The sequence below is a fragment of the Arvicola amphibius genome, chromosome 4 (assembly GCF_903992535.2).
Source record: "Arvicola amphibius chromosome 4, mArvAmp1.2, whole genome shotgun sequence".
Lineage (NCBI taxonomy): Eukaryota > Metazoa > Chordata > Mammalia > Rodentia > Cricetidae > Arvicola > Arvicola amphibius.
The window spans coordinates 99,020,717-99,041,476 of NC_052050.1; the positions used below are offsets into that span (position 1 = coordinate 99,020,717).

Below are 20,760 nucleotides of genomic sequence, written 5' to 3' on the forward strand. Positions count from 1 at the left end.
CCCTCGGCTTTTGTCTGAAGTAGCTGACATGATGGCTGTAGTTTCTGGCAGAATAAATGCTGGGAGGACATGGGTGGAGCAACAGTGGAGTGTGCTGGTGTCCTCGATGACCAAGAGGGCTTTACTCAAAGTCCCTGCTAAACTCTGTACAGAGGAAAAGAGCCAGCGGGGGCTCTGGCAGATACTAAAATCTGAGTTGAAGCAATAGCCATCTTCATATACTATCTGGGAAGCCAGTATGAAACAGAGGTCCTTGTGCTGAAGTTTTGTTTTTGTGCCAGGGATGGAACCAGGGCAGTGGGCACACTCTGAGTGTTCTGCCTCCTTTCTAAACTTTGTGTTTGTCACTATTGACCTCAAGAAAATGGGACACTTTTGCTTCATTCTTTGGCTGTGTTACACACTGAAGAAAGTTCAGACACATCTCAACATTTTGAAAGGAAGGAAATTTTTTCCATAATTTCAGTATTTGCAGACATTTTTTGCTTCTCCTCCTTTCTTTGTCTACAGACTCATCCTCTTATACTGGCACAGGGTGCCTCTGCCTCAGTCTCACCTCCACCGCCTCTTTCTCCCTTCTTTGTTGTAGTGCAAGTTCTATTGTGGTGGTGTTTTTGAAGCTCTGGATATGAGTCTCAGAGCCTCGTGCATGCTACCAGTGACGTCACCTCCAGCCTACAATGGAGAATTGTAGACAGGTCTCACATAGCTCAGGCTGGCCTTGAGTTCACTTTATAGCCAAAGATAACCTTAAACTTCTGACTCTCCTTCCTCTGCCTCACCTGTCTGATGGTTTTATAAGTGACTCCTCAGAACTACATAAAGATTTCCCAGGAGACTTTGTCCCGTTCGTAGGGTGTCTTCCCTTAGCCAGAGTGGGGTACTTCACTATATTCTACTTTTTTTCAGCTAAACTATAAGAGCTACTTCATGGACACAGTGTTTTCTTTCTTTTGAATTATTTCTTTAGGAGAAGTTCCCAGAAGCAGAATTTCTGGTTCAAAGGGTATGGATGTTTTTTGTACATCTCTAACATCACCACTTGCTTTCCCTCTGGGCTGGGCCCACATCACCCTGCTTCAATCCTGTTCAGGATGACTGACTTCCACAGCTGTTTCTGCGGGCCTGGTGGACTTCTAACCTGAATGACTGTCTCCTAACCCCAGCAGCTTGCAAATGTGGCAAGGAAGCCAGCAGAGGTGAACTGAGCGCCTGTCCCAGGGCCAGCCCAAGGCTCAGACTACCACTTGTGCCATGGTGCACCCTCACTGGGGACTCATGCACCTCTCCCCAGAGCGCTAGCCTTAGGGAATTCCTATGCTCACTCAACCCCACCTGGAGCTAAGATCCTTCTGATTCCAGACCTTCCCCTCCAAAGCCTGGTTCTCCAAATACTGAATATGACTAAGGTTAGCTTCCAGATTCACAGAAGCTAAGAAATGGAAGTTTCTTCTTCACATTAGAACTCGGTCAACTGCCTTCCCTTTTGAAATTTGATCTTCTGCCTTCCAGGATCTGAAACAGTAATCATTTCTTACTCCTTTTGGTTATGACTTTAAATTTTTCTATCTTGATTTAGCAAAGAAAAGAAGATCACTTGATAGAAATCCAGGTCCCAAGCCCTGAATCTTTTAAAGACCAAGAAATGTAATCAGAAGAACACAGGCTTGGAGCTCCCCTGAGCAGCCAGTCTAACAGCCCTTGGCTCCAGTTTCTCTGTCAGATGGGAGCCACCAGGGTCATTAAGAAGCTCAAATGATAGGCTGGGCATGGTGGTGCACACCCTTAACCCCATCACTGGAGTGACAAAGGCAGACGAATCTCTGTGAGTTCAAGGCCAGCCTGGTCTATAGAGTGAGTTCCAGGGCAGCCAGGGCTACATAGAGACAACTTGTCTCAATAAAAAGGGGGAGCAAATGAGGTGATGCTCTTGGCCCCACATAACGCTCAATGGCTGTGAGTGGTGAGAGGGAGCTGTTAATGTCTGCAGGGTAGTGGCAGGAAGGGACCATGGAGTGGGACAGCATGCCTGCCAGGCTGCGCAACCATCTTGGGAACCACTTTTGCAGTGAGGAGTACCTTGCCCTATAAGACTCACCTCTTTTGTCCTTGGACATGGACTTCTCATGTGTGTGCTTTTCCCTTGAAAATTGCTATTTGAAATGGTATTTTATATGGTTTATATTCTATTTTATATTTTAAATGGCTTTATTTTTTAATTTGTATTCCTGAGAATATCACCATTCAATATTTTACCAAAAGGCCTACATTGAGAGCCAAATTCCCAACTCATCGATTCCTTGAAAAACCTCAGTCTTCCAAGGGATAGGCCAGAAAACAGCATGGGTTTCTATTTCCCCATCTCAGCCATGGCCTTGCTAGGAGTCTTTGCCATCAGAACCCTGTGCAGTGTACTTGACACAGTCATAAATCTTGCCCATGACGGGGACATGCCTACAGTGGACCCCTTCTTTCTCCTCATCCCTAAATTGTAAGTACTTACTTGAGAGCTCACGCTGTCAGATAATCCCAGTGGCACCCACTTCCCCCTTCACATTTTATTACCGTCTGCTCTGGGCTGGCACAGGAATAGGACTACACTATGTCATATGTGCCTGACATTACAGAGGCTCAGTTCAACCTCTTAGCAACTGGGCCAAGCTTACTCTGCCCTCTCAGCACCCATTCTTGCTCCTGTAGTCCTAAACTTATAATACATAACCCCTAAAGCCCATAGTAGGTGCTTACTAGATAGGAGCTCTTGATTTTTTTTAATAGAACCACACCTCTGTCTCTCCCAGTTGATGCAGGTGTCTCTATGAAGACTAGACTTGAAAATCTGCTAAGAACATTTAGATAAGATTCTTTTGCACCCCCACCAGCATGGTGGGGAACTGCTTTGTCCTGCACGCCACTCTAAAACTCTGAAGGCTGTGTTTCTTAAGATGAGACCAAGACTGCGCAGGACTTTCAGAATTTCTACCCAAGTATCTTGCCTTAAGGCAGGATCGGGGCATTGGTAGCTAATCAAAGATACTCACTGCATGGGCCACCAGGATGCAATGCCTCTCCAGCCGCTTGAAGGCGAGACTTTGTCCCCTCTCTTTTCTTGAAAGTTCCCTGCAAATAAAGGGTATTCTCCCTTTATTTAACACAGGACTGTCACCACCTTTACCACAAACAGGAATTCATTTGTGTGAAGCCACAATGGTTTGCCCTGACACTTCTTTATGTAGGTAGTGGTATCTACCAAGGGTCTGAAGGCAACCCCTTTCTGCAGGTCTGTGCTGTCTGTGCCCTCCAGCCTTGTCTCAGGATGGTAACATAGCCAAAGAGTTAGGGATTACTGTGTCTCATCCACCACAGTAGAGGGCAATGCTGACCTCGTCTGTGTGCTCAGGAGCTGTGTCCCAAAGGAGCCCACCATTCCGTGTCAGGGAGAGACCTGGGACAAGGGGTACCCTGACCTATGGCTTGCCCTGTGCTTCTGGGCTCTCTGGTTAGTGGCTAGTGTGATTCTGGGGCTAAGGGCTGCTTCTGCACAGATGTCACTGGCAGCTGGTGATGTGGCCTTTTCTCTGCTCTCAGGACATGCCTGGCGGCCATACTGGATGCTGACAGACCCCTTTTCCATGGGACAGGGATGCTTGTGCTGACAAGCATTCTCGGCCCCAGAGATGAACTGGGAAAGCCTGAGGGGTCCTGAGGACATTGCTGTCCATTTGGCCAGGTATCAGGCCTTACTCTCCTCTCTCTGTCACTCTCCTCCTCCTAAGGCCCAGGCCCAAGAGGTGGAAGACTTAAGATGGGAGTTGGACTTTCAGTGAGTCTAGCCAGATCTAAAGCTTCCATGCATGTTACTCTCTTGTCTTGTGTCCATATTTTCTAGATTGGACTGGCACACATCCTGGTGATTTCTGTCTTCTAGCCCCACTAGTTCAGATGGAGAAGCAAGGAGGTGGTAGCCCTTCCTTGAAGCACTGTCTCAGGCAGCACTCCTCACCTTCCTGAGTCTTAGCTATTTGCTGGCTATGGAATGGGCAAGCCAGCAGGTAGGAGATGTGTGTTAAAGGTCATACAACCCTTGGGGACAGGTCCTGGCAAATGGCAGGTGCCTAGTAAAGTGACTTGGGCCTTCACCTACTATGGACTGAAGCAGGCTGCTCCCCAAGCCTGAAGTGTCCTCTTACTATTTCCAGGCCACTGTACTTCAAAGCTGGCCCGTATTTTGCCCCCTCCTTTTTTCCCATTAACCAAGAGTCACCATGAAATGCCTTCATGCAGTGCACCTCTCCAGAACACTCCTGGAACCCCACTCTCCTCTTTGTCTGCTCTATCCAGGCCATCCGGGTATTCTTCATGCTGCGTTCCCTGTCACTGCAGCTGCGTGGGGAACCTGAGACCCAATTGCCACTGACTCGGGAGGAGGACCTGATCAAAACAGATGATGTCTTGGATCTGAGTGAGTTGGCCATCTTGTTTTGCCCCATGGGCCAGGGGGTACGGGACACTACTCTACTGATCGTCTGCAGCAGGTGTGGGAGTATGCACAGCATGCAGTCTGTACTGCATGCCATTGACCCTGATGAAAGGTTAGTGCTAGACACTAGGAGGTCCAGTGAGAGTAGGCCCTCATTGACAGCATGAGGACAGCACTGGCCTTTCTAGTATTGTGGATTTAAAGGGTTTTTGTCTGAATCCAGTAGAACAAGGAGTCTCTTGATGCCAAAAGGAAGTCTGTAAAAACCAAACTATCAAAATGAAAAGACACAACAAACCCCCATACAAGTCACCAGTATTTAGGTAAGAATGGGGGCTTTGCGAATCAGAAAGCTATGTGCTTAGCCCGTAACCTTAAACTATATTGACAACTGTCTTAGTGAGGGTTTCTATTGCTGTAATAAAACATGGCTCCCAATAACAACGTGGGTTTATTTAGCTTCTACATCACAGTCTATCGTTGAAGGAAGTCAGGGCAGAAACTCAAGGCCAGAACTGAAGCAGAAGCCATGGAGGAGTACTGCATATTGCTTGTTTGTTCCTCATGACTTGCTCCGTCTGCTTTCTTACACAGCTCTCAGTGGCCCAGATTGGACAGTGGGCTTTCTTCAAACCACACAATGGTCAAAGAACTATCAGGAGCCTCTGCTAAGCACACAGGGTTAATTCTGAATCCTAAGTATGAGGAAGGAGACCAAAGAGGATACTCTCAAAGAAGGGGCATAGAGTAGGCAAACAGAAGAAGCAGGTGCCATTCTGTAGTCCGACTATTCAAAACATCTTTTCTGATGCATAATTTATATAAAATAAATTCCTCCAGCCTTCAGTGTACGTAGTACAGTGAGTTTTAACAAAACTCACTAGTTTAGTCATGTGAGCTGGTTTCACATGACTAAGCCATTGAGTGTTAACTTTCAAGCCAGCTCTGCCTTACTCTTTCTCCTCTACCACAGCCTCTGTTTTCCTGCTGTGAAATGGGGATGGTTGCTGTGCATTTTGGCACATGCCTTTAGTCCCAAAACTTTGCAGGCGGCAGGTCTCTGAGTTCAAGATACCCCCACCCCCACCCGTGGTCTGCAGAGCAAGTTCTAGGACAGCAAGGGCCACACAGAGAAACCCCATCTTAGGGGGGAAAATGGGAGTGGTTACAGGTAGAGGATTCTTGGAAAGCCTTACTTCACATACACAAGGCTCCAGCTTCTGTTCTTACTACTTGAGAAGGAAAAAGGTAGAGAGATGGCAAGTTTTGCTTTGGTGACTGGGTGAGAGATGCCTTGGAAGCCACAGCCACAGCCTAACACTAATCTGAGAAGCTAGTGGCTCAGCACACTGGAGAGTTCTACCTCCTGTAGAGCACCAGGATGCCCAGCATGTGGGCACCTCTGACTGAGTGACCAGGATGTAGGTAGAAGAGTACCTCACCGGTTCTTTTTTCTTTTCCTGGCATTTCTCTTGTTTGTGCTTTTATCTTCCCATGTGTTAGAGAAATAAAGAAATTAAGACCCTCTTTGCCTGTCTCCTTTGACCCTTTACCCTGAAAAGCAGCAACCGTGATTTCTGTAAGGCTAGAATTGATTGAGGACCCGTCTTTCTCTGATTTGATCCTCTCTAGGGAGGAGTCTTCCCTCACAATGTTGTATCTGTGAAATGGAATTAAATTTATGCTGGGAATTTACATTCCTTTGCTCCTTCCCCAAGGAAGGACCCTGCTGAAATAAAGGTTAAAAGTATTTCACTTATCAGTTTTAATTGATTAGTTGCTAGTTGAGATCACTTAACTGAGCCTTTTTTGGGTAGTTGGCCATTAAGAAAGAAATGGGTGGCTCACTTTACCCATCCTGACTGCAAATTATGTCTTTTGCTAAAGAAAATGACATTCAAAAAACTCAGAATAGGAGGGTTTTTAAACCTGGTGCTACCATGTTGTTGTCTGGCTTCTGTTGTTTGTTTGTTTAAAATTATTTTGGTGATTGTAATATTGAAGATCATCATACTTCAAAGTACACAAAAGATTGCTATAAAGCTGACCCTGGAGTGGTTGAATGATAGCTGAGTGATTGAAGTTTCTGTCTTCATGACAAGTTGAAAAGCTAGGAGAGAGTTTTGGTATTGGTGCACTTTTATATCCCATGATAAGGTCTGGTAGGCTTAAGGAAATGCGGACTCTGCACAGCAAAAAGTGTGACATAACAAGTATTTATTGACATTGTTGCTCTGATAGGAAACACAGCCTTGGAGAACTCTAGCAGCAGCAGCAGCAAGAGTCTGCTGACAAGTCCCGAGTCTTCGGTCCTGCATGGCAGGTACCATACTGAAGGTATGCTTGCTTCCACCAAGGACAGCAAAGGTGTGCTGACAGCCTGGGAAGGTGCATTGGCTCTGCCCTAATTGAAGCTTCCCTTTGTTCTCCTGAATAGGAGACTGGCATGAGGCAGAGGTTGAGAGCTGTTTTCAGGGTAGACTATGTCTACTGAGTAAGGGGAGAGCAAGAAGGAAAATGACTTTAGGGGACCAGCATTCTGGTTCACCAACCTCCTGCTCTCAACCTTACCGTGACTGAGCTTATGTGATCTGCCCCATCTTTCTTTCCTTTTACAGTGTGCCTGCATCCAGCACACATTAATTCTCATGGCTTTTCCAGCCCTCTCTAACAGATAAGGACTTACAGTTTTCTTCTTCTTCTTCTTCTTCTTCTTCTTCTTCTTCTTCTTCTTCTTCTTCTTCTTCTTCTTCTTCTTCTTCTTCTTCTTCTTCTTCTTCTTCTTCTTCTTCTTCTTCTTCTTCTCCTCCTCCTCCTCCTCCTCCTCCTCCTCCTTCTTCTCCTTCTTCTCCTTCTCTTCTTCGTCTTCTTCTTTTTCTTCGTTTTCGTCTTCTTCTTCAGCTTCTTCTTCATCATCATCTTTTTCTACTTTCTATTTCCGATATAGATTAGATCTATGTAAGTCTCTCTTAGTGTCCTCATTGTCTAAGTTTTCTGGGATTGTGGTTTGTAGGCTGGCTTTCTTTGCTTTATGTTTAAAAAACACCTATGAGTGAGTACATGTGATAATTGTCTTTCTGTGTCTGGGTTACCTTACTAAAAATAATGTTCTCTAGTTCCATCCATTTTCCTGCAAAATTCAAGCTGTCGTTATTTTTTTCTGCTGTGTAAATGTACCACATTTTCCTTATCCATTCTTTGGTCAAGGGGCATTCAGGTTTTTCCAGGTTCTGGCTGTGACAAACAAAGCTGCTATGAACATAGCTGAGCACATGCCCTTGTGGCACGATTGAGCATCCTTTGGATATATACCCAAAAGTGGTATTACTGGGTCTTGAAGAAGGTTGTTTTCTAATTTTCTAAAAAATTGCCACACTGACATCAAAAGGGGCTGTACCTGCTTGCATTCCCACCAGCAATGTAGAAGTGTTCCCTTTACTCCACAACCTCTCCAGCTTAAGTTGTCATCAGTATTCTTGATCTTGGCCATTCTTTCAGGTGTAAGATGGAATCTCAGAGTTGTTTTGATTTGCATTTCTCTGATGACTAAGGATTTTGAACATTTCCTTAAGTGTCTTTTAGCCATTTTAGATTCCTCTTTTGAGAGTTCTCTGTTTAGGTCTGTACTCCATTTTTTTATTGAATTATGTGTTCTTTTGGTGATCAATTTCTTGAATTCTTTATATATTTTGGAGATCAGACTTCTGTCTGATGTGGGGTTAGTGAAGATCTTTTCCCATTCTGTAGGCTGTTGTTTTGTCTTGTTGACTGTGTCCTTTGCTTTACAGAAGCTTTTCAGTTTCAGGAGGTCCCATTTATTAATTGTTTCTCTCAGTGTCTGTGCTGCTGGGGTTATATTTAGGAAGTAGTCTCCTGTGCCAATGTGTTCAAGTATATTTCCCACTTTCTCTTCTATAAGGTTCAGTGGGGCTGGCTTTATGTTGAGGTCTTTGATCCATTTGGACTTGAGTTTTGTGCATGGTGATAGATATGGATCTATTTTCATTCTTCTACATGATGATATCCAGTTATGCCAGCACCACTTGTTAAATATGCTTTCTTTTTTCCATTTGATATTTTTTGCTTCTTTGTCAAAAATCAGGTGTTCGAAGATGTGTGGATTGATATCCTGGTCTTCTATTCAATTCCATTGGTCCTCCTGTCTGTTTTAATACCAATACCAGGCTTTTTTTCAGTACAGTAGAGTTTGAAGTCAGGAATTGTGATGCCTCCAGAAGTTCTTTTATTGTACAGGATTGTTTTGGCTATTCTGGCTTTTTAGCTTTTCCATATGAAGTTGAGTACTGTTCTTTCAAGGCTTATGAAGAATTTTGCTGGGAAATTTTGATGGGCATTGCATTGAATCTGTAGATTGCTTTTGGTAAGATTGCCATTTTCACTATGTTAATTCTGCCTACCCAAGAGCATGGGAGATTTTTCCACTTACTGGTGTCTTCTTTAATTTCTTTCTTCAAATATTTAATTTTCTTGTCATCCAAGTCTTCCTCTTGTTTGGTTAGAGTTACTCCGAGATATTTTATGCTATTTGTGGCCATTGTGAAGGTGTTGATTCTCTGATTTCTTCCCCAGCCCTTTTATCATCTGTGGACAGGAGGGCTACTGACTTTTTTGAGTTAATCTTGTATCCTGCTACATTACTGAAAGTGTTTATGAGTTGTAGAAGTTTCTTGGTAGAATTTTTGGGATCACTTATATAAACTATCATATCTTCAGCAAACAGTGAGAGTTTGACTTCTTCTTTTCTGATTTGTATCTCCTTGATCTCCTTTTGTTGTCTTATTGCTCTAACTAGGACCTCAAGAACTATATTGAATAGATATGGAGACAGTGAACAACCTTGTCTTGTTCCTGATTTCAGTGGAATCACTGGGAGTTTCCATTTAGTTTGATGCTGGCTGTTGGCTTGCTGTATATTGTCTTTATTATGTTTAGGTATGTTCCTTGTATCCCTGCTCTCTCCAAGACCTTTATCATGAAGGGATGTTGTATTTTGTCAAAAGCTTTTTTGGCATCTAATGAGATGATCATATGGTATTTCTTTTTCAGCTTATTTATATGGTGGATTAAGTTGACAGATTTTTGTATGTTGAACCATCCCTGCATCTCTGGGAAGAAGCCGACTTGATCATTGTGGATGATGGTTTTGATGTGTTCTTGGATTCGATTTGCCAGTATTTTATTTAGTATTTTTGCATCCATGTTCATGAGTGAGATTTGTCTATAATTCTTTTCCTTAGTAATGTCTTTCTGTGATTTGGGTATCAGGGTAATTGTAGCCTCATAAAAAGAGTTTGGCGATGTTCCTTCTGTTTCTATTGTGTGTAATAATTTGAGAAGTATTAGTATTAGTTCTTATTTGAAAGTCTTGTAGAATTCTGGGCTGAAACCATCTGGTCCTGGGCTTTTTTTGGTTGGGATACTTTTGATGACTATTTCTATTTCTTCAGCAGTTATAGGTCTATTTAATTTGCTTATCTGGTCTTGATTTAATTTTGGTAAGTGATATTTATCCAGAAAGTTGTCCATTTCCTTTATGTTTTCCAATTTTGTGGAGCACAGTTTTTCAAAATATGACCTGAGGATTCTCTCTATTTCCTCCGTGTCTGTTGTTATGTCCCCCTTTTCATTTCTGATTTTGTTAATTTGGACATTCTCTCTCTGCCTTTGTGTTAGTTTGGATAAAGGTGTGTCTGTTTTGTTGATTTTCTCAAAGAACCAACTCTTTGTCTCATTGATTTTTTTGTATTGTTTTCTTTGTTTCTGTTTTGTTTATTTCAGCTCTCAATTTGAATATGTCCTGCTGTCTAGTTCTCTGAGGTGAGTGTTCTTCTTTTTATTCTAAAGTTTTCCAATGTTCTGTTAATTCACTAGTGTGGGATTTTTCCAGCTTCTTTATGTAGGTATTTAGTGCTTTGAACTTGCTTCTTAACACTGCTTTCATTGTGTCCCATAAATTTGGGTATGTTGTGTGGTCATTTTCATTGAATTTTAGGAAGTCTTTAATTTCTCCCTTTATTTTTTCCTTGACCCTTTGATGATTCAGGTGGGCATTATTTAATTTCCATGTGTTTGTGGGTTTTCTAGAATTAGTATTGCTGTTGACTTCTTGTTTTAAACCATGGTGATCTGATAAGGTACATTGGTTATTCCAATCTTTTTGTATTTGTTGAGGTTTGTTTTGTTACCGAGTATGTGGTCAATTTTTGAAAAGGTTCCATGAGGTGCTGAGAAGAAGGTATATTCTTTTCTGTTTGGATGGAATATTCTATAGATGTCTGTTAAGTTCATTTGAGTCATAATATCTGTTAGTTCTCTTATTTCTCTGTTCATTTTTTTTGTCTGACCTGTCCAGTGGTGAGAGGGGAGTGTTGAAGTCTCCCTCTATTAGTGTGTGGGGTTTAATTATGATTTAAGCTTTAAACGTGTTCCTTTAACATATGAGGGTGCCCTTGTGTTTGGGGCATAGATGTTTAGTATTGAAATTTCCTCTTGATGGAGTTTACCTGTGACTAATATGAAATGACCTTCTTTGTCTCTTTTGATTGATTTTAGCTTGAAGTCTATTTTGTTGTATATTAGCATAGCTATACCCACTTGTTTCTTAGGTCCATTTGATTGGTATATTTTTTCCCAACCCTTTACTTTGAGACAATGTCTGTCCTTGAGGTTGAGATGCATTTCTTGTATGCAGAAGGATGGATTCTGTTTTCGTATCCAATCTGTTAGCCTGTGCCTTTTTATAGGTGAGTTGAGTCCGTTTACATTAAGGGACATTAATGACCAGTGATTGCTATCTTCGGTTAATTTAGTTTTCATCATTGACAATGTTAATTTGTGCGTTTTTCCCTTTTTGGGGGATTTGCTGCTCTAAGACCATCAATTGTCTGTGTTTTTGTTAGTGTAGCCAACTTCCTTGGGTTGGAGTTTTCCTTCTAGTGTTTTGTGTAGGGCTGGGTTTATGGCTAGGTACTGGTGAAATCTCAGTTTGTTATGGAATATCTTGCTTTGTCCTATGGTGATTGATCATTTTGCTGGGCTGTCATCCATGGTCTCTTAATGTCTGCATAACACTTGACCACGACCTTCTGGCTTTCATTGTCTCCAATGAGAAATCAGGTGCAATTCTGATAGTCTGCCTTTACATGTTGCTTGGCCTTTTTTCTTTGCAGCTCTTAATATGCTTTCTTTACTCTGTTTGTTTAGTGTTTTGATTATTATGTGGCAAGAGGACTTTTTATTTGGATCCCGTCTATTTGGTGTTTTGTAAGCTTCTTGTATCTTCATAGGCGTATCTTTCTTTAGTTTGGGAAATTTTTTTTTCTACGATTTTGTTAAATATATTTTCTGTGCTTTTGAGTTGAACTTCTTCTCCTTCTTCTATACCTATTATTCTTAAATTTGGCCTTTTCATAGTGTCCCACATTTACTGGATATTTTGGGTTAACCTTTTGTTAGATTTTTTTTGTTTTCTTTGACTGATGAGTCTATTTCCTTTATTGTATCTTCAGTGCTTGAGAGTCTCTCTTCCATCTTTTGTATTCTGCTGTTCATGCTTGCGTTTGTGGTTCCTGGTCATTTTCTCATGATTTCTGTTTCTATAATTCCCTCAGCTTGTGTTTTCCTTATTGTCTCTATTTCAGTTTTCAAGTCCTGAATAGTTTCTTTCATATGTTTAATTTCTTTTTCTTGGTTTTCTTTAAGTGATTTGCTGATGTCTTCCAGTTTTTTGTTTGCCTTTTCCTCCATTTCTTTAAGGGGTTTTCTCATTTCATCTTTTAAGAATTTCAAACATTCTCTTGAAGTTATTTTTTAGATCATTTTCTTCTGGTTCATCCATATTTGGTTGTTCAGGTCTTGCTTTTGTAGGGTCTTTAGGTTTTACTGGTGCTGTGTTGCTCTTTGCTGTGTAGCGTGTGATCTTACCTTTTCTACTCATCTTTTCCTCTAATAGGTGTGGTTGGGGCTGTCTGAGATTCTGTTGAATAATCTTCTAGGTACCAGTGATTCCAAAGCTCAGATGGTTGTTCCTCATGGTACAGTCAGTGTCACAGTTCTAGTTACCCCGTTGGTTACTCCTGTTCCTGGAGGTAGCTCAGTGCTCCTGTGCTTTGCTCTGCTCCCTTGGAGTTTGCTGTCTCAGGCCTAGTTTGACCTAGGTTGCTGGCTTTGCCCTGTTTCTGCAAATCCTGTGATGGATCCCCTCCTGCACAAGTCCCTGGGTTGGAGTTGGACCTGGAAAGGTTTCTGGCTCTGGTCTACTGCCTCGGAGGTCCCAGGTTTGTATGGGCCCAGAATTGCAGAGGACCTGCTTACTCCCTCAGAGATCCCAGACTCATGCATGGACCCACAGAGGTTCCAGGTTCCTGCCTATTCCTTTGATGTCCCAGACCAATGCCTGGACCCACAGAGGTCCTAGCTCAGGCCTACTCCCTCTGAGAACCCAGTTTTCTTATTAGTTGACTGACTAGTCACCATTTTGTAAATCCCAAGACTCCAGGGTACTATTTGGGTGGTATTTGGGGTTAGAAGTGGACCTGCATTCCTCTGCTCTCAGCCTGCCCTACTAACATCATAGGTAGCCACTGTGTGTCCTACAGCCATAGTCATATATGCTGTGTCATACAAGGACACTGTAAATACCAGGAAACTAGGCATAGTGTGATCACAGCAAAAGGGGTATCTAGGAAGCCCCCACCTGCTGTGCCTTACTATGTGAGAGGAACAAACACAAGCACAAAGCTCCCGTATCAGGAGATAACTGCCCCCCACAGCATCACATAATTAAAGTTATGCCCAGGTCTTTGAGAGCAGCTGACCTAGCTGAGGGCTGCCCACGGATGTCGGTGCAGGATCTAGCTCCATAGAACTGTAGAGGGTAACGGTGGTGAGAAGTTGGAGAGGAAGCCTTGCAGGTCTTGTGGGTAAAGAAAGAATAGAGTTTATCCTCAGGTAATGCAGTGAGGCTTTGTAAAGCTGGCTGGCTTGATTGTGTTGCAAAAAGCCTCTCTTGCCTCAGTATGAAGTGTTGGTTTATGGGTCAAAAGATACAACAGGGAGGCCAAGCCCACAGAGCTTTCCTGAAGAGGCCATACATGGCTCACTCTGTGCCCAGATGAATTGTCCTTACACTCTGCCCATCTTTTCTGTGGCCTGGGTACAGAGGCGCATTATGGCACAGATGCTAGTCCCATTGGATCCAGCTTGTTCTCTGGATCCCACAAAGGGAGACTATTTTATTTGGCCTCATGTCTTGTCCCAGCAGGCTGCTATGGCCCTTCCCTCTCCCATTCTGACTGCTTCTAGCCCAGGATCTGCTTGTTTATGAGAGGTAACTGACCATGTAGAAGAAGCCTCAGGTCCAGGGACAATGCAGATGAGATCCTCCTCTGCTCCTTCCCAGCTATGTAGCCTTAAATAAATTGGTTCACCTCTGAGCCTCAGTTCCCTTCTGGATAAAATGAAAGCAGCAGTGCTTACCTATGCAAGATTATTAAAAGAAGATGCAAAGATTGCAGATCGCTGGCCTTCAGGCAGAGAGACCCACTGATTAACAACTGGTGGAGTGTTAGCAAGAAAATTTTGTGTTAGCTACCAGAATATTTCATTGTAGGAACCTAACTTCCTATTCCTTTTGAGTCTGACAGGATTTGGCAATGTGGAGTCTGCATCTGCCCACCAGAAAGCTATTGGCCACCTTTTTGTGTGGGGTCACCCTTGTCCCCAGCCATGAGCTTCTCCTGAACTCCAAGCCTGTGTTCCCAGCAGCATCTCAGGATGCTTCTCTTGTTCTTAAGAGCACCTAGGAAGCCGGGTGGTGGTGGCGCACGCCTTTAATCCCAGCACTCGGGAGGCAGAGGCAGGCGGATCTCTGTGAGTTCGAGGCCAGCCTGGTCTACAAGAGCTAGTTCCAGGACAGGCTCTAAAAAAGCTGCAGAGAGACACTGTCTCGAAAAACCAAAAAAAGAAAAAAGAAAAAAAAAAAGAGCACCTAGGTCCATCTTCCCACAGAACCTGCCTGTAGCCTTCTTGTCTCAGCTGGTCACAGTACCATCTTGCTGGCTGATGCTTCGGGCTCATTTTGACCTCCTCTTTCTCTCACACTCTAATTCTGTTGGTCAATGCCCCTCAGCTCTTCTTGTCCAGTGTCAGTGGGCCACCTATCTCCCTGCTGTACTCCAGTGGCTGGGTCTGTGCTGCTGTTGTCTTTCACCTGGATCACTTCAGTCCATCTCACGTTGTGCCATTTGCTTCTCCCTTGGGGTCTGCAGTTCATTCTCAGTGTGTAATGTCGTCCTTTAAAAATGAAAGTCAGATTGTTGGGTCCCATCCCCCTCTGAATACCAGAGTCCTTGGTGACCCTCAAAGTCAAACGTCTTCTGGCATCAGCTCCCTCTGTCTCATGCTCTTGTGTTGACACAACTAGTACATTCCAGCATCACTCCCCTCGTACACACTTGTTTCCCAGAACAAACGTGCTACGACCCAGTAAAGGCCCAGGGAAGCTCATGTGTCACACTGACCTCAAAGTCTTGATCTGTTTGAGGTCCAGCCCAAGTCCCTCCTTTTGGTCTTTCATTTACTGATGGACATGGATATGACTGTGGGGGTTGTACTGCTTGTTTTTGTGATGTGAGGGATTGAACCAGGGCCTTGAACAATGGAGGCAAGTAGTCTGCTACTGAACTATACCCCTAGTCCTCTATAAATGTCATGAAAGACCTTGCAGAGGATCCTCCCTTGTTTCAACAGTTCCCCCTTCTACTGTTTTCTCTAGTTCCCTTGCAGAGAACTCTTAGGCCCAGTGAGCATGCCTAGCTATGCTTGTCTGATTGCCTGGAGATTCATTTCCAGAAAAAGTATCACAGAGCTCCCCAAGCAGGTTATGTGGTTTGATTGTAAGTGTAAAAATGTGAACTCATTGATTTGTCTTGTAAAGCCAGTGACCATTTTGCAATTTTGTCTGTCAGTTCTCGAAAATTCTGTCGGCTTGTTTTGCTGATGACCCAGACATGATCACGTGCTTCATAGTAGGAGAGAGAGAAAAAGAGAGAGAGAGAGAGAGAGAGAGAGAGAGAGAATAGCATAAACAGTAAGCACAGTGAAAAATAAAGGCGGACGGTGTAATATCCTGGAAGGCAGCATCTTGAGCTTTCAGCACTGTAAACACTGGGCTCAAGTGAACTCAGTGGAAGAGCATTTGTCAAGCATAAACAAGGCTCTCAGTTCCATGCTCGGCACTGTAAAAAATAATTAATATATAAAATATGTAAATAACCCTATTAAAAATTAGAATTATTGCTTAATATATGAGGACCTAGGTTCAACCCCCAGTTCCACATCATGAATGAATGATAGTGAAAGCCTAGTGTAGTGTCATATGTTTGTAATATCACAATTCAAGAAGCTAAGGCAGGAGGATTATTAGTTCAAGGTCAGCATTGACTATGTAGCAAAACTCAGGCCCAAAAAGTAAATAATCATAGAAAATATCCTCTTCCAAATCAGACATCACAGAAAATAGCCTTCTCCAAATCAAATGATCACAGAGAATATCCCCCTCCAAAAAAGGAGTTGAATACAGAGATACTATTCTTAGATTCTTGCAACTAGAGGCACCTGGCAGCCATTGCCATGGATACATTTTGGATTAAGAAAATTTTAAGTGGACTGGGGCCATAGCATATGGGTTAAGAGCTCACATTGCTCTTGCATTGGAGCTACATTCCATTCCCAGTACACATGCCAGGTGACTCCCAACTGTCTAACCCCAGCTCTAGTGCTCACACCTCTGGCCTCAGAGGGCATCTGCACTCGCTTACACATACCCACATGCAGAAACACACCTACATAATCTGAAAACAATGTTTTAAAAATCTTTAAAATGTAGCTTTAAATAAAGGATCCCTTTCTGGCAGCTGGGTTTTAGAACCTGTGTGTGAAACTGTGATTGGGTAAGGGGACTAGAATCAATGTTGTGTTTACTGAGTATGATGATGTCCTTGTAGTTCTGTGGGAATGTGTGCTTGTCATTAGTGAGGAAACCTCACATGTTTAAGAGTAATGCCGGTGCTTGCTGCCTTCGAGTGACTCAGAAAACAGCAGTGTGTGCTGGTTGAGGCTAATAGAGAGGAAACAAATATAGCCCATCATTAAATCTGCTGAGCGAATGAAGGACACAAGGATCTTTTTAAAGTTTTAAAGTTGAAAGTTTAGCCGTCTTTAAACTTTGCTGGGAGTTTAAAAATTTTCAAAAAAAAAAGTTTAAGTAAGGGGGAGATCAGCCCTTTAAAAATTTGTCATTTGACAAACAGTGTATATTGTGTTCAGAAACCTGGGCCCTGAGGTTTGGGAAAGCCTGGGTGTGCATTCTAGATGTGTGATGTTGGGCAAATTAGTTCACCCCTATGGGTCTTTTCCTCCTTGGTAAATTGGGCCTAACAGTACCTTCTTCTGCATTCTATAGTCTAAAAGAGAGACCCTTGGAAATCCTTGCATGGTGTGTAATGAGGGCATTCATATCCTGGCTACATGCTGAGAGCTAAAATAACTTCCTTATTCTCGAGAAGAACCTCTCTCTCTCTAGGAGTCTGAGAAAGCATGTTGCTGTGAGCGACCCCATCTAAAGCACACACTGGAAAAATGTAAAGAAATGGAAGTCATACAGGCTTGTTAATTAGAAGGCATGTTCCAGCAATGAGGGCACCTACTGATTGGAGCAGAACTGCCGAGACCATAGTGGGAGCCTCAGGTCAGACACCCATGCTGCAGCCTCAGAGAAGTGGGTTGTTCAGTGTCAGACTGAAGTGAGCTGACACTGTTAACATGAAACCCAAGAGCCATATGTAAACAGCATCTGGAGAACTGGGTTGCAAGGGGACTGTGGTTTGTTGGCTCTGTGCCTACCCTCCCTGGCCTATTCTTGCTTTTTAAAGAGAGCACAACTCACACAGGGTCTCTTTAATGAAGCACCTTAATGGGTGTGTTCCTACCTTCCTGCCACCCAACAGAGCAGTGGTTGTAGAGTTACTCCTGACCCCCACTTCTAGTCCCATGATCTCCTGACCCCCACTTCTAGTCCCATGATCAGAGGCTTACTCGCCAGCCTTGCAGCTAAACCCTTTACCTCCCCAGTCCAGTCCTCTGCGCCTCTCCCCTGCCCAGGCTGTGACATGTCTGTGTCTGCTGGCAACATGTTGTGCATGGGCCTACTGCCTATCTCTCCTCTGCTCCTGAATCAGCATCTGGTCCTACTCCTCAAGCACAGCTCGAATGAATTGGCACCTCTTACTCAGTTTGTGTCTCCTGGTCTCACACGGTAGACACTCAGGAAAGGCTCGCAGGATTGTGCAACTTGGGCTTTAGCAGCAGCTTGAGTCATGTAGAAGCATGGAGAGGTACAGTAACATGAAGGTGGCACTACACCACCTTCATAGTGCATTACAGTCATTTGCTCCTAGCTATCTGTGCTTGAATAGTAAGGTTTCCAGGTGACACACCCCCCAATCGAGTGAAATATTTCAAGAATCTTATATCCTTCTTGGCAGTTTATTTAAAATATGCTTTGTTCTCATTGCAGCAGTTGAGTGACCCCTAATCATTTTTCCTCTCTAAGGGTAAAATCAATACCTTCCTCTCCTTCACCTCTCTCTCTTTCTTCCCACTTTTCACTCCTCTCCCTTCTTCCCTCCTCTCTTTTTTTTACTTTATCTTTACTCTGCTTTGAAACTGAGTCTCTGAACTGGATGGATCAGGGGAAAAAGGACAGATTTGAATTAAACCTATCCTCTGAGGAAATGGAGACTCAGGATCAGCGCCATTTCCCCTCTCTATGAATTAGACTTCTCCTCTGTATACTTGATGAATAATGTTACTGGCCACTTTTCAGAAATGAAGTCGAAATATTGAGAAATGAAATTTGTATCTTATAAACTGACTGGAAATGTGATTATAATACAGCTGTCAGTTTTATTCAAGTGGAAAATTTCTAAGTAAATCCAATTGCAGCATTATTTGGTTCTTTTAAAGCAGGGTGATGTAGCTGTTTCCTGCGTATTGATTATTTGATTGGTACCTGTCTGCTGGTCCTCTTTTTTTTCTCAGTAGCACTCATTGATGTGGTTTAATGTATATTCCTGTAATCTTTCCCTGTTTTATAAACTTACAATCATAATTGAGCTACATTAGAGAGACATGTTCTGCTGAGATCACAAGGTCACCTAACGACTGTGCCCTCTTTGGTTGGCTATGGATTGAAGTGGTCTAGGACAATTCTGACCAAGACAAAAGCTAGGAGGCTGCTTTTCAGACAGCAGCCTGTGCATGGGGCTGAGGCCCTGCATGAAGGAGGCTGACTTTGGGGCTCTGCCCTTCTTCCGCTATAAAATCATTTACAGAAGACACTCTGCAGCTTGAAGCTGTCTTCCAAAGCCCTGTCTGTCCCATGCATTTGAACGTGAGCCACAGCTAACTTCTCAAACAGGAGGGAAGTGGTTTAAAGTTAGCTGCCCAAAGAATCATGGTATCTGAGGCCCACTGAAACCCTTGGGAGCTGGATGGGTTCTGGACACTTCCACTGGCAGGGTCAGTGTTTCCAGTGCCTGTCTTGGCATCCTAAGGCATATTCCATGACCTTTCTACCTCAGACTCCTTGTGACTCTGTGCTCAGGAAGCTGTTGGGAGGATAAGATGTTGCTGACAGATCTGAGCAGTCCTGACTTGGCCTCATAGAGCCCACTCCATAGGCCAAGACACCCTGAGACCTGCCAGGCCAGAAAGCTGCTTCAGTTCTTTCCAAGCCTGTCTCCCCATAAAGCCCACTGCTGACTCTCCTTGTCCAGGCTGAAACCCCTGAGTAGCCTTGCCTCACTCTCCGTCTTTCATCTCTGCACCAAAGTGCCCGGGAAATTGGCCAGTTGAGGCAGCGAGTGGGCAGAAACCTTGAGCCTTTTCACTGCCTGGGGCACCTTTACTCTTTTTTGTGTTTTTGTTTTTGTTTTTCAAGACAGGGTTTCTCTGTAGCTTTGGAGCCTGTCCAGGATGTAGCTATTATAGACCAGGCTGGCCTCAAACTCATAGAGATCCGCTTGCCTCTGCCTCCCAAGTGCTGGGATTAAAGTTGTGTGCCACCACTGCCCAGCCTCCTCTACTCTTACTGTAACCCAGAACATAGAACTTGGAAGGAGCAACTCCTTACAGCAGAAGCTTTTATGGCCACTGGATTTTTGTCCAAGGGTCTTCTGAAAGGTTTTATCTGCATGCATAGAATCTGACTGTCCTTTCTAAAGATGCCTAGATGTTCATAGTTCTCTGGTGCTGACTCTTCAGTGGCCCCTGAGCCACACACACTCTGCCTTGTATCATTGCTCACTGAAGCCAGCTTCCTTGACAACATCTGACTGACAGAAGGAAAGGACGATAGTGAGAGCTTCTGTAGGAAATAGGAATCTATAGGAGAGCTTGGTTGAGGGCTGACTTTCAAGACCTCCCTTGCATTGACTTGCTCAGTGATGCTGTCTGGGGCTGTGCCCACACAGGACTCTAGACCCTGCAGCTTCCATCTCTCTGTCTATGCCTACCTCTCCATCTAGCCCAACAAGACCGAGATCACACAAGATCTAGTTACTGCCCCTTGCCTCGGGAAGGAAGATTGGTGGAACACACAAAGCAAATCTCTGGGGATACTAAAGCAGCAACATATACCATGACCTTTATTAAGGTCTAAGTCAGGAGAGGGCTGCCTCCATGTGCCTCTCCTCTTCTACGTGGGAAGCCACCTGCCACTTTCCCCAGCATCTAGCTTGCTGAATGGCCCCAGTCTCCTTTTAGCCTGTCCTTATTCTAGCCCAGCCCAGCCCCACTGGGAAGAGCAGACTAGAGGAGTCCAGCTGCTCTTTCCTCCTGTATTTTCCTAAGAAGATAGGCTCTTTTTAGATTAGGCCGTGAGAAGTGCTACCTCCCAGGACTCTAAATCATACCAAGTAGGAAGACACTAGAATACCATGGAGTAGCTGTTAGAATCTCTGTTAAAGAGCAAAGAATGGATGTCCTCACCTAAGACTTAAGAACTCCCAGGTGAGGCTGTCTGAAGTAACTGGCGTAATGTGTGCAGGCACAGTAGATGGTCTGGACCAGGTTTTCAAGTGAACGGCCAGTGTTTAAGAAACATCTCCACAGTTGGAGATGCAGCTCAGCTAGTAGAGTGCCTGTATGCCCAAAGCCGCGAGTTCAGTTCCCACTCCTACCTCACCCATGTCCCCACT

The 20,760-nt window shown here is 43.8% G+C and overlaps 1 protein-coding gene across 7 annotated transcripts in view; it reads left to right on the forward strand.

Moving 5' to 3' along the window:
• Positions 1–20,760, forward strand: part of Clec16a (C-type lectin domain containing 16A) — a 224,081-nt gene that overhangs the window by 101,425 nt on the left and 101,896 nt on the right. For 3 of the 7 annotated variants that reach the window (XM_038325851.2, XM_038325853.2, XM_038325857.1), the window contains exons 18-20: positions 971–1,006; positions 4,342–4,462; positions 6,722–6,817. In XM_038325851.2, coding sequence (XP_038181779.1) covers positions 971–1,006; positions 4,342–4,462; positions 6,722–6,817 — 253 coding nt within the window. The remainder of the gene's footprint in view (positions 1–970; positions 1,007–4,341; positions 4,463–6,721; positions 6,818–20,760) is intronic. The other 4 variants (XM_038325855.2, XM_038325856.2, XM_038325854.2 and 1 more) reach the window with 3 other exon arrangements.